Source organism: Hippocampus guttulatus, chromosome 3 (assembly GCF_054856545.1).
Source record: "Hippocampus guttulatus isolate MCC_2025c chromosome 3, RoL_Hgut_1.0, whole genome shotgun sequence".
NCBI lineage: Eukaryota > Metazoa > Chordata > Actinopteri > Syngnathiformes > Syngnathidae > Hippocampus > Hippocampus guttulatus.
In genome coordinates this window covers 12762937-12776979 of record NC_141263.1, presented here as the reverse complement: position 1 = coordinate 12776979, position 14043 = coordinate 12762937, and the positions used below count along the sequence as shown (strand labels likewise).

Below are 14043 nucleotides of genomic sequence, written 5' to 3'. Positions count from 1 at the left end.
TCCCATAGTCCACTTGGACACTTCCTGCGTGAGACAACGCCAAATGTCCCCCAGCTGTCTGGCAGCCAGCCCAACACCAGACATCGGCAACAAGCACCGATGCCTTACAAAAAACTTTCAAAGCTCAAGTTATTTTCATGTTTCACTCTGTCTTGTAGATACAGCATTGTCTGAGTACATCTCAAAGACTCCTCACATTGAACCAAGATAACAATTCAGGCAACAATCCTCCCCAAATCATCCCCCCACATGATATATGAAAAGTACCACAATTATAAATGTCTTGATATTGAAATATTATCCCTACATTCATTTTCTATACTTTTAATCCTCCTCGTAATGGTCGCAGGTGTGCTGGAACCTATTCCGGCTGACTTGGGTGAGGGCCAATGAAAGGACACATCCAGACAAACAACCATTCACACGTTCACACCCATGGACAATTAACAGTAATTGTTAACTATTTTGATGAGAAAATGAATACTGCAATCAACTTTGTCTTTTTTGCTTGAAGACACAATTTACCCATAATCCATTTCATTCTGCCCATCCCTAGTTAATAAATCATCAGCTAAGAAAATACGCCTGCCAAAGGGGCTGTGAGTAGTCTTGAGGATGACATCAGAACAATCAGATAGGGTGCTTAGTGTTATCTTCTGGTAAAGCAATGACATCATTGCCACATTGATGCTTTTCTGTCCATGACCTCAGCTTTGATATTCTTTCAAATGAAAGAAAATGATTCCGAGACAAGACAAGAAAAGTCATAGATCAACTTTCCTATCTTAGCCAGATTTTGTTATTTCTATCCATCCATTATCTGAGCCGCTTACCTAACTACAGTCATACCTTGGTTTTCGACCATTTGACCTGTTCGAAAAGCGATTTGTTTGAAATCCGAAACTATTTTATGAGCCCATGATTAGGGGCTAATACACTTTGCAGAAATAACAAAAAAACAGTCAGATATGCGTAAATCATCACAAACATGTCTGCTCACAATGAATGCTACACGAGGAAACGTCACTTCCTCGTGTAGGGAAGCCGAGCGGAGTGGAGTGGCGTATTCGCGTTTGCTCAGTTTGGTCGAAAACCGGTTTTCAGTCGTAATCTGAGGCATGATCTAAAACTTTTTGGTCGAAATCCGATTCGGTCGATAACAGAGACGTTCGAAAACCGAGGTTTGACTGTATGTTAAAATATTAATCGCCGTGCCGCCTTTTGTATTGACCAAGCGTTGTAATTTATAGCTATGGGGTTTTAGGAACAAAACCTAACACTTAATTTATAGACATTACTTAATACATTACATATTTTATTATTGTTTGTGCACCGTGATCGACTGGTTAGCATGCCCGCTTCACAGTGCAGATGTGCAGGGTTTGATTCCGGCTCCGGCTTTCCTGTGTGGAGTTTGCATGTTGTACCCGTGTCTGCCGGGGTCTTCTCTGGGTTCTCCGGTTTGCTCCTACATTCCAAAGACAAGCATTGTAGGTTAAGTGGACATCTATATTGTCCCTATGTGTGACAGTGAGTGTGACTGGTTATTTGTTTGCGTGTACCCTGCGATTGGCTGGCAAACCCTTCAGGATGCAACCCGACGAAGACAGCAGGGATGGGCTCCAGCACGCCCGCGACCCTCCTGAGAATAAGCGGCTTGGATAATGAACGGATAGATTATTTTTAGTATATTGGTGAAAACCTGATGCACAAGAGAAAATACATGGGCAAATTCTGAATGAGTGGCAAAATTTAATCTATAAAAGTTTGCTTGCATCTCTGATTCCAAAAATTTGGATCAACATTGGTGGACTGGTGTAATGGAAGACGGTAATGTTGCATGCCTTATTCTGATGCATATTGGTTCGCCTGGACACTTTATCGTCTAAAAAGGAATTGAGCTGGGGGAAAACCCAAATAAACCAAATACAACAGGTGATTTGGACGAGAGAAAGAAACATGTAGGTGTGAAAGGCTCCTTAGAATAACTGATAAACTATCCTGTAGGCTTTCGGTATGAGAAGCCTGTGCATAGACTTTGAGCGTTCCATTTTGAAATTGGTGGGGGTGAGAAGCTAAAATAAGCAACATGTCATTTTCCCATCGCCAGAGTTGTCGCGACCGTGCAAAGACTGTGAGATGTGAGACCCGATACTGTTGCCAGTTATTCTGAAACAGACAGATGTGTGAACACAGAACAATTGCCAAAACAACACAAAGCAGCTCGCCGCCGCCTCATCCGTCTGCCTGACTATGTGAGACTCAGTGACCGGAAAACAAGGTAGCAGCGGTACACTGCGGAGCACTACCAGTTTAAATAATGTGTGAAACCTTTGGTGTTGACTGATAATGCTGGAATTAAGGGTTGATGCAATATTATGCTATGTGACAGATGATAACATGTATAGCAATCCCACAAATGATCTATATATTGAAATAGAAATCTTTCCACAAAACTTGATTATATCTACACATCCACTGTATAAACAGTCGGTGTGTGTTCAATGCCACTTTTTTTCCAGACCGATACCAATACAAGTAGTCACTCGTGACGAGCCGTGAGTACTCACTGGTACGACTAGTACTGATGGTAATGTCATTTAACACAAAGACAGATAATTGTGAACAAAGAAATTTTTGTCTTTCTGACACACACATGATTATTCAGCGCAATGTGTCAAACGGCCGTAGTGCAGCACCAATGACTTACAAGGAAAACTTATTCAATGTCAGGTTTTCCAGGTATCTGGTATCGGTACTCCCCCATCCCTAATAAACAGTATTTCTTACTCACATTAAAAATACCATATTCACTTAATTTTATCAGGATTTTCTTTTTTTTTTTGGAGGGGGGGAGTCCAGGATCAATAGGGAAAAGGAGCACTTTACAGATTCTGTAAAGTGAATTCAAAGAGTGCGAAGTCATAGAATTGGCATTTGACTGGCAGCTGAGTGGGCGTAGTTTCAGCACATTCAGCGGACACACCCACATTGTTTGAAAGCGGAGAGAAAGGCTTGATTTTCCATGACGTTGAAGCATCATTTTATATACTTGATATGTTTTTAACCTGTCAAATTTGGCAAGGTTGTCTCAAATTTACAAGACATTTATTTTCACTTTACAGGAACGTTGAAGATAGATTTGTAATATTGAAATGTAGTACGGCACATACTTGGGTTTTTTGAATTGGACAATATTATAATTTAAAGCTAGTGTATCATACTCAATCTTTGTAGAAAAGGATACATTACAGTACTGCCCCACCTAAAGTGGGATCCTTAATTTCCCCGGGAACTAATTTTCAAATTCTGGCAGATGAGAGAGGTCAACTTCTATGAAGATGTACGATCTGATGCTATTCTAAACTCGTACAGAAAGTCTACAATTACAAAAACAGTCGATTTTTAATTGCCTCTTCAAGTGTACCCAATGGGGCAGCCATAGACTATATTTTGAATAATACAAGTGTGTTTGCATTGCAGCATGTTCAGAGTGGCATTCCTCGCGGGATACTCATTAGTTTCTCATAATCTTGCAGGAAAAGGAGCAACCAGTTAGTCTCTTGAGCGTTACCAGATGGCTGGGAGTGTCTTTACAGATCCTGAAGTCCCTTTAGTGCACAGGATTCAAACTCAAGGCCCGGGGGCCAGATCTGGCCGCCATATCATTTTCTATGGCCCGCGAAAGCAAATCAAAGATGTCAACTTTCATCATGCTTGCTAAAATCTCTAACAAAATTTCAAATTCTCATATGTAATACATAAGAGTGATACTGTAAGAATTTTCTTGTTGCCAAACCCCTCATTACAGTAACTTCAACAATAGGTAAATAAACCGTTATTCTTGACTTCTTTATGTGGTTTCAGTCATAACGGCCCTCCAAGGGAAACTGTAACTAAAATCAGGCCCACGACAAAAATTTGTTTGACACCCCTAGTTTACTGTATGCATTCCTTTGGTATGCTGCATGGCATTTTTCCAGGTTGAAGTACATTACCTCAATAAAAGGAATGTTCTCATGTATTTAAGGACTCCAAAAACACCAGAACAACCGTTCACATCCCCAAATTATGGAGTATGCAATAAAATATTCACAGAACTTGACAACTTTGGGTAAAATCCATCAGAGTTGGTCGGTACTGGCGCTCATTAAAACCAAATTGATAAATGAGCTCTGCTCAGTACTTTCAGATCATCAGATGCAACCCTATAGCAGCTTAATATCCAGCAAGCATCAACACACTACATGATGCATGGCACCAGACTGAAACCATCCGGATCAGATCTACAGCAGTATTCAACTGAGCCTGAAACAGAATACTGCAATCAATGGGGAATTGGGCAATTATAATTGAGGTCATTGATCATTCACAATGATTGCAGTTGTTTGAACCCGCAAAAATAAGAGGCTGTCATGGCTGGAATTTTTTTTTTCACTAGATTGCCTAAGTCTGTAGTTATTATACTTGTGGACCAGCTGACATATTGAAACACTAATGCTGGATGACGTTATTGGACATGGCTTTTTGGCACAGGAATATTGTTTCACAAGTACATTCACTGGATGTATTATCGAGTTCCCGACCTCATCTTTTTTTAAACTCAATCAATGTATTGTTACCAAGGTGGTTTAAACATTAATTAGAGTGCAACACAATCACGGTAGCGTGAGTAAGCTTGGATGCAGCAAAAAAAAAAGACAAAATGCCATAACACTGTTATTGTTACAGTATAGACACTTCATATTCTTAACTGTCATACAAGTATACATTTTTTGCAAGTGAAAATCTATTTAACATAAAAACAATCTAACATCCGCCTTCACTTTGATAACAATTAAGTATCAACGCACATTAGAAGTTGAACAAAAGCAGCTTCTCTTAAGACCACTTGGAAAACATGTAGCCAAAGTGATTTAAAAGAAACAGAAAAAAAAGTGCAATGTGTGAATGTCCGGCAGTTCAGTTTTGTGTGACGATTTAGAGGCACATTTTTTTCCAGATGCTGTTCCTAAGAATTGTCCGGCCTTAGGGGTATTTGATATCAGAGAGTCCTCCTTAGAGTGAATAGTTTCCATCTCTGTCAAGTGGCAGGCTTTTAATATAAAAAATAAAATAAAATAAATAAATAAAACCACACCACAAATCATTTCTAAACATTTTCCACCATTTATGTACAACCCAATTGAAAAAGTATATACATTTACAAGAGGGGAAGTAAAAATAAACAACGGATATAATGCACAGCTGTGCATGTGGCTGTTTTTCCGGTGAACCAAACACATTGAAGCGCGTGTTAAATGGGAGTCTGTACACACCTGCCACTAAATGATGTGTCTCTGATTAATCCAAAATTGAATTCAGTAGTTCTCAGAGAGAGCTTTTTTGGAGAAGCCTATAGGGTGGTCCAGTCGTTAGCGCCTCGACCTCACAGCGCAGAGGTACCGGGTTCAATTCCAGCTCCGGCCTCCCTGTGTGGAGTTTGCATGTTCTCCCCGGGCCTGCATGGGTTTTCTCCGGGTACTCCGGTTTCCTCACACATTCCAAAAACATGCAAGGCAGGCTGATTGACCACTCTAAATTGTCCCTTGGTGCGAGTGTGAGCGCGGATGGTTGTTCGTCTCTGTGTGCCCTGCGAATGGCTGGCAACCGGTTCAGGATGTTGTCCCCCGCCTACTGCCCGAAGGCAGCTGGGACAGGCTCCAGCAACCCCCGCGACCCTTGGGAGGTTAAGCGGATCGGAAAATGGATGGAGAAGCCGATAGCTTGCATGCTAATACTGACTGCTATATTTCAAACTTTTCCAGCTGGAAAAAAAAAAAAACACACAGCCCCAAAGCATGAGATTGCCACCAATATGTTTCACTGTAGCAACAGTGTACATGGTGTTTATTGAGGGTGAAGAGTGGTGTTGTGTTTGTTCAAAACATATCTTTAAGAATTATGGCTAAAAAGTTCAACCTTGGCTCCACCAGCCCCTAACACGCTTTGTGTTTGGGAGAGTTTGGTGGAGGGAATTATGAACGGTTCAAAATGGCGTCTTGTCGTGGTTCAGTCTGCTCCAACAAAGAAATGTTACTGCCTTACTGTCGATGAGCCAATTGTGATGAGAATAAATAAGCGGGCTAGAAAGGGCTACAAAGCCTTTTTTTTTTTTTAATAGGCCCTTGTGGGGTAGTTTCACATGAAATGTTTCTCTGTATCATGCCTTCACCGTGTCTCGGCATGCCCAATGAGGGCTGTCATTATTATTGATCTCCTTTCAACTCCTTTCGAGGGCAACATTGCTCTGAAAATAATTTATAGTCATGGAGTGAACAGCTAGGATCATAATTGTGTTTTCTGGATCCAAGGGAGAAGAACATAATCCTTATACATAACAAATTACAGTGGAAACTCCAAATTTGAATTCCACTGTGGTACAATTTAAGAGTTCAACCAACATTTCCTGGAAAAATAAGCCTCAAAAGTCAAATAAGTTCATGTGACTCTCATGAGATTTGCTGCCATCACAGGTCACTTGAGCTCAGGGAGAAAATGTATTTTCCCTTTTTCTCTGCAGCATTTTTTGCACTGTGACGACAGAAAGGTGTCACTGGTTGTAAAAAGGAAAACCGATGCTAACCTTAGAAGAAGAAGAATAAAACCTTTATTCGTCTCACAATGGAGACATTCGCAGAATTTAGAACCAGAAAGAGAACTTACAGCAAGAAGGAAAAATATCTCACAGCTCACTACAATCTGAGCGATACAAATTACAGACACAAACTCATTTTACCAAGTGGATGCCATGTTAAACTGGTGATTGCTGAAAAAGCCACAGCAATGCCTATAAATAGCCTCTAAGGCTGGGTACATACATAAAGACATTCGGACTGTTTTTGTCCTGATTTTGCCCCATCCCACCCAAGAACACCAAAGGCCCGCTTTAACATGTCTTATAAGACTATCTTTTGGCCTGAGATGCGTTAAAAGTGGATTTGTCGCAAAAACAGTCAGAAACAGGTCAGGCCGACATTCTTAAAGATGAAACGTGTTCAACATATACATGTACGACCAAAAATCTTCATGTGTGTGGGGAAGGCCGACTAGTCTCGAGGCATTTGACTCTGTGAACTGTGACGTGAACGGAATGCAGGCAATCAAAGCAGCACCCTGACTGATGAACAAGGAAGCAGCGGGAAATGGAAGCACCAGTAAATAAAACACAACAGCCCCGACCCGGTTCCCTGGTTGGCAGGAAGTATTTTCTTTAGCAAGTCTTTTCTTGTCGACGTCGCAATATTACAGGTCGTCTTCAGAAACACTCAGTAAACATCGGCACATACCTTGGATGTGTCTGCTCGTCATTGTGTTGATATGCGTGTGTGTCGTTCTGTGTTGAGAGTATTAGCGCATACAACACACAATATGATGAAAAGTGTTGAATGCCTTAAACGAAGAAATGTGCCTATGAGGTACAGGTTTTATTGTTATCCACTTGACGTCACCATCTACACATTCTACCATCATATCAGGTTATCAGTTGGTTGTTAACTAACAGCCTGGACGTCAGTTGTGGCATTCTGGTATGAATGTTTATTTCGTATTTATTGTCTTTTTGAATTGGTTGCGTTCGACAATGTACATCAATAATAACAGCACCGAGCCTGGAAGTTACAGACAATTGAACAAGAGAATAAATGAAAATATTTGAAAATACACGACGCGTGAAGTATGAGTGCCTCGGAGAGCGGCACACAGGCATGTGAAATATAAATCCAGCTGACGTCTCCAAAAATGACGTGCCCGAACCAGATCAAACAACATCCAGTTGTAACATTTCTTCGCGAAAAGCAACCAAGTGACACTGACACACACTCACACACACACACACACACACACACACTACCCCACATACAGTCTCCGATGTGAGTCACGCTTTCCCGTATATAGAGGCGTCCTCCCTCAAAGGCGTTGCATTGAACAACATTGTGCTCCACGTTTGTCATATGACTCAATGATGTGTCATCTCACTGCTATCTCTGCTTGGTGTCCGGATGGCCAACAGGACTCACCACTCTATAGCTTCAAGCGACATCCTCTTTTATACACTAAGTCGCCCCCAAATCCCTGCCTCAGCACTCTGTCTCTTTTTTTCTTCCTCTGACTGGCTGGGGCGTGGTATTCAAGCACTCTAAAATTATTCGTAATCTTGTTTACTTATTATATCACATTGAGACATTATATCAAGATCCGGACTTATTATATTTGTTCCACTGCTAAATTTACTTAGGCTGCACATTGAAGAGTTCCTTTGGCATTGTATTTAATTGTGCATCAGTTCCTAATTTCAGGTGTCCGTGAAACTGTACATGGTTGAAATCTTGTCAAAGCTACCACTGCAAATTACAAACATGATAACTATTTTCTTGACTGTCAGTCAAAAATGAAGATTATTTACTTTTAATATGGCTCATAATATAACACTGTATGTCATAACAAACTGAATATATAGTCAAATATAGTTATTAAATCTAATATCAAGATTTTATTTTAAGTATTTATTAAATACATGTTTATATAATTGTGGTACTTTCACTTACAAATGACTAGAACTATGCATTTTTCAAAAAACGAGCAGTTGCTTAGACATTTTGCTTTGACTTGCGAGCAAATACAGTATTTGTTGATAGGAACACTAGATGGCAGCAGTGAATTCAAGTCAATGCAGAAAGTCAAACACTCAAAACATAAAAAAAATACCAACCTCCTTTTTGCGACTAGCAGTTTAAATTTATTGTCCAACCAAACATAAAATAAAATGGATTACACATGTATTTAAAACAACCACATAACTTTGCCTACAGAAAGTCTTCTACCTTCATGCTAACACACAATCAAAATGGCACACACTGCTAACAAAACCAGCATCTAAATTGTGGTAATTAGAACCCTTTAATCAACAGATATTCGAACAAAAACGGTGCAGCCACACATAGACAGACAGTACAGTATATGCATCCGAGCATGCATGTTTCCCCACCGCTTGTCCACATGTAATTTTTTTGAATTGTCAGTGAAAAACAACTAACATTATTACTGCAGATGATCGATTCACTTAGTTGTGAAATTCTTCATGTGTTTGCATGTCCATATTATTCTGCACCTTGGTGGCCAAGGTGCACACACCGAAAGAGCACAACAGTGCTGGAACGGATTCACGGCATTACCGTTCATTTCAATGAGGAAATCTATGTATCTTTTTATTAGGACTGAAAGATTTTGAAAAATAATGGAATTGAGTTTTTAATAAATAAATAAATAAACCTTTCGGACACAACGATGTCATCCTGGCCCCAAATTGCAGTCTCTGCGATGTGAAAATTGAATTCTACTACAATGCGATTGTGATGAATTGTTCAGCCTTACTATCTATCATTCAATTGTTCAAGTGCGCCGAGTGATGTCGTCTGCCAGTCGAGGTCACTTTACATGAAAGAATATGATATTGAGAGATGTCAATATTGTCACATTCTCTCTGTGTTCATTTTGAAGGGAAGACAAGAAGTCATGAAAATTAATACTGAATGTCTGTTACACACTGTACTTCATATTTTTGGCAAAACAATCAACACTCTGCCAAGATTCTGACACTCATACCCACACACACCCACGTTCCACTGATTCAGGAAGCAGGTCAAATTTTTCCACCCAAATCAGAGAGGCCCTACGTGTACGTGCAGCAACAGTTGAGTGACTTCCTTTGCAAAAGGGCCAAATTCCACATGGTCCATGACCATTAACGTCATCCCACCCAGACTGGCCCAGGCCCCCTCCCACGTCCCACCCAAACTCTGCGCAGTTATTGGGGAAAGCCTCGACTTCCCGAGCAGCCGTTTGGTCTTCTCCCCTGGCAGGAGAGCTCGGAAGAGGTTGTAGGCTTCCTAATGCTGTCAACATATCCTCATCGCTCACTTTTACAGCGTCGTTTACGCCAGAGGAGCATGAGAGCAAATGAACTGATCCCAAACACAAACTGGGATCCAAACCTCATGGCAGTCATACTCTGATTTCCTTCTCAAATTATATCATGAGAGCAATCTCTGGGGAATAGTGTCAGGACTTGTTTTTAATGTCCTGACCTGATAAGCGATTGCATTTAATAATTGCATGACATGACTACAATATTTTTATGCACAGTTACAACTCAAGTCAAACGCCCCACCTAGTTTGAAATGAAAACAGTAAATACAAAAATCCACAAATTAAATTGAATAGATTTTATTGTCCATCACGGCACCTTCTCAATATTCTTGTCAAAATCAAGACACCATGAAGTTGCAATTGTTTTACACAAACTTCCTGAATGTAATTTTCTTGGTCGAAATGTTGAATAAAATCTAATGCGACTAAAATAAGGTGTTCCCCGCTCATTTTCAATTCTCTCTCTCTCTCTCTCTCTCTCTCTCTCTCTCTCTCTCACACCCACACACACACACGCACACACACACACACACACACGTATACACACACACACGTGCACATGAATGAGCATGTGCCTTGCTGCCAAGGAACTATGTTGAAGTCAGGGGAGGAGTTCCTTTCACTCATGTTCGGTCTAATAGAAAAGTAGTGTTTTGTCATCATCTTGTGACAATTGCAAGCAACAACAAATTGTTGAATTTGTTTCTTCAAATGAGAATTGAACAACAAAATGTACATACCTTTGAGGTGCAGGTAATATTTTTGTCCACTTGGTGTCACAGTCATCACGTTACACACTATTTTTCTGACTTAAGTGTGTGTGGTGAGTGATGTGGGTGTCAGCGAATTTGAGTGTAGGGTTGGCTATTTTGAACTGAAAATAGCGATTGGCTGTTAAGAAGCTCCCTGTTAGCCAGTCTGCGTCTTTAGTGAGCACCTGCATGTTAATTGTGGCCATAGCAGCTTGTGTAAAAAGTATTTTGTGTTTATTTTGTTACCTTGTGTTGGCGATCATAGACGTGCTGTTGTAATCTGTTAGTTCTGTTATACAGCAACATTTTGGACAGTTAACGGATTCTTTTCTCCTGGTTCATCAACATGACGGCACCGTATTTCTACACGGAGTGGTGTGTGAGTCTGCATTACTACGTTAGTATGCGTGTAATGATGATGACTGCCAAGCTTTGAGGCAGATAGTTTGCTTTGACGTTACTTTGAAAAATACATTTTTCACCATTAGATACCTCCGCATGTGTACACCTTGCTGAATCACAACATAGGGTGATTACAATTAGCACGTGTAAACTTTTACACCGTTTTTTTAAAAGCTCCCCATGTGTGGGGCGGCAGGGTCAGTGGGCTCCGGCAAGAATCTGGGCCACAGCTATCTGATCCCTTTTTACTTGGTATGTAGTTAATGAGCTTTTTGAACCCTCATTAGACACAACTCCCCCTCACACCAACCAACATACATTCACCAGAAGCTTTTCACCCCCGCTCTGACACGTGTGCCAGCCCACCATTGTCTGACAGTGTGGAGACATGCAGCTGCCTGCAGTCTCGTCTCTTTGAAGCAGGAGCCAGGCATCAGTGCAGCAGTACTAACTCAAGGGACACACACACACACACACTGCAAAGGGCAAAGTTTGTCATATTATGTGCATGCGTGTGTTTTTGTGAATGGTGGCGGAAATGAAACAGCCATGATGAGGGCCAGGAAGGTCGAACAACGCCGCTTAAGTCTGCAAAGTGTCGGAATGCAACCAGCAGGGTGCATCTTTAACACAAATGTGACGTTTAGTAAGTACTGTGTGTTAAGTTCTTTGTCTATTATTGTGGGAGAGGTGGGTGGTCTCCAGGAAAAAAAAGGGAGCTCACACCGTCTTGCATTTTGTGGAAGTCACCTGAACTCGAAAGTTAATCATCTTTTTATGGACACTTTGTGCTGCTGCCTGCTTACTTGCAATCAGTCAAGCAAGACAAATTGGCCCCGCCAGTGTGTTTGAGCATATTTCTCATGTGATTTAGCTGTGAACCGTTTTCTTCTCTCTGGCTGGTGCCATGATGTTCTTCTTGTGGCAAGGGGGGTGGGCCAAAAGGCAACTATCGGGCAACTTTTCCTCTGCCTATAAGTGTTGTTGGTTCACCCAGGTTGTAGCTTGAAAGCAGTGACGTAAATTAATCTCGCCTGGAGGATGAAGCGTAAGCTCCTAAAAACAGTAGTGTGAGGTACAAATACGGATAACAAAGTATGAATATGGTGCATTTAATTAGATTAGTCCAGTATCTTGTATTCATTTGTCTGACAACTCTATACTTGTACTCCCTACATATATTTGTACTTTGTCGGAATAAGCTTGTTACTTTTTCAACTTCGGGGAATGACTACATCAAATAAAAAAGACATAAATAGGATGAGGTAAAATCGACATGGAGGAAGGTGAACCAGTTAGCATTAACAATGACAGCAACAGATTCAGGGAAGTAAGATTTTCCTCATCCATGGCCTTATTTTAACATAGCAGTCTAATCTGGAAAATGATTCAGGTATAGTATTTTTCAGTTGTTATTGTGAGCTAAATTTGCATATTTTGTAAGACAGTTCACAAACTTATACAGTGGAATGGCAACACGTTATGACAGTGTGTCCAGTATATATTTTTTTACTTTTCACTCACTACAAGCACTATGCAAGTTAAGCGGTTTTCTCCATTGTGTTAATTTATTAAAACTGATTTTGTATGAAAAATTATGGTATTTAGGAGGAGGACCTGAGAAGGATTAATTAAAGGAAATTCATATCATTTCCATTGGGAAAATTCATTGCACAGAATAAATTAAATTTGTAATCTGTGCCCAGAAGTTGGTGGGGGGGTTTTCTCTGTGTAAATACATTTTTTTTTCTGAGTAAATACTTTTATATTCACGTGCTGGAGTTGAATCAGTACTTCAACATTTACCAGTGCCCCCCGGCCCCCAACAGGTATCTGTACTCGTACTTAAGTACAGTGTGAGTACAGTACAGTACAGTACTTTTACTAGCTCTGCTTCAAGTCAACTTCCCCTTTTTTCTAACTAACGAAGTGCAAAGTAGTCGGGGATGTACCAGGCGTCGACGCATTGGATATGACAGCCATGCTTCGAAAAAGATAAAAAATAAGCGTTCGAATCTCTCCAAACAAACAAACCCTTGCTAAGTTGCTGCAGGCCTCTGCAAAGTAGCGGCGAAGAAAACAACCCGCCGGTGCCCGCTTCACGGGGCTCCCTACGGCCTCTCTCCGTGTTGTGGGCACCCAAAGAGGGTGGGAGTGCAGCCTCACTGACCTGAATAAACTGGATCGTCAGGGCCGACTTGCCCACCCCGCCGCCTCCGACCACGACCAGCCGGTACTTCTCCTGCACCGAGCCGTCCTTCCAGCCTGCCATCGAGGACACTTAGTCGCCACCGCCTTCGCCACACCAAGCCCCACTTTTCTCCTCTTCAACCAGAGAGGCCTTACGCAGTCTGGAGAGAGAGAGAGGGGCAGTCCCCACAGGAAGATGCCGAAACCGGCTCGTCGGTGGTGAGAAGGAGCACGGAGGAGTCCGGAAGGTAGCTACGGGCGCCGGTCCATACGTGTGACCGCGTTTGAAACTGGAGCACAGTGCCTGACTGCCTGCCTCAGCCTGCGACGCTCAACAAGATGTGGAGACCGGAGAAGTGATCGTCAGAGGATGCAGTACCCACGTTTGTCGAAGGGGGCTCCCCACCTGCATATAATTGCCCCAACGCACACGCCCACGCGCAAGCTCGTGCACTCCCGCAGACTTGTACTCACCTGAGACTCATGTCACGCACTCACATAAGTTATCGACGAATAGCAGCCTGCACACTTGATTCTTTGGGGGGCGGGGGGGATGACTCTGATAAAAGTCCTGATTTAACCCATTTTCTTAAGCAAACGTAAAAACGTACATATTTTGAAATCTATCTAAATACAAAAACAACAAAAATTGCAATGAGCAGAGGCGGCGAGAGCAATCACACCACACCATACCTGTCAACTTTTCGGAGCGCCAACCTGTATGAACTACCAA

At 41.6% G+C, this 14043-nt stretch overlaps 1 protein-coding gene across 1 annotated transcript in view; it reads right to left on the bottom strand.

The window, feature by feature from the left end:
• rras2 (RAS related 2) overlaps positions 1–13876 on the bottom strand; it is a 33418-nt gene extending 19542 nt beyond the window's left edge. Inside the window, exon 1 of the mRNA XM_086106850.1 lies at positions 13291–13876. Within this exon, the coding sequence (XP_085962976.1) occupies positions 13291–13392 (102 nt within the window). The 5' untranslated portion in view covers positions 13393–13876. The remainder of the gene's footprint in view (positions 1–13290) is intronic.
• Between the last annotated feature and the right edge of the window lie 167 nt (positions 13877–14043).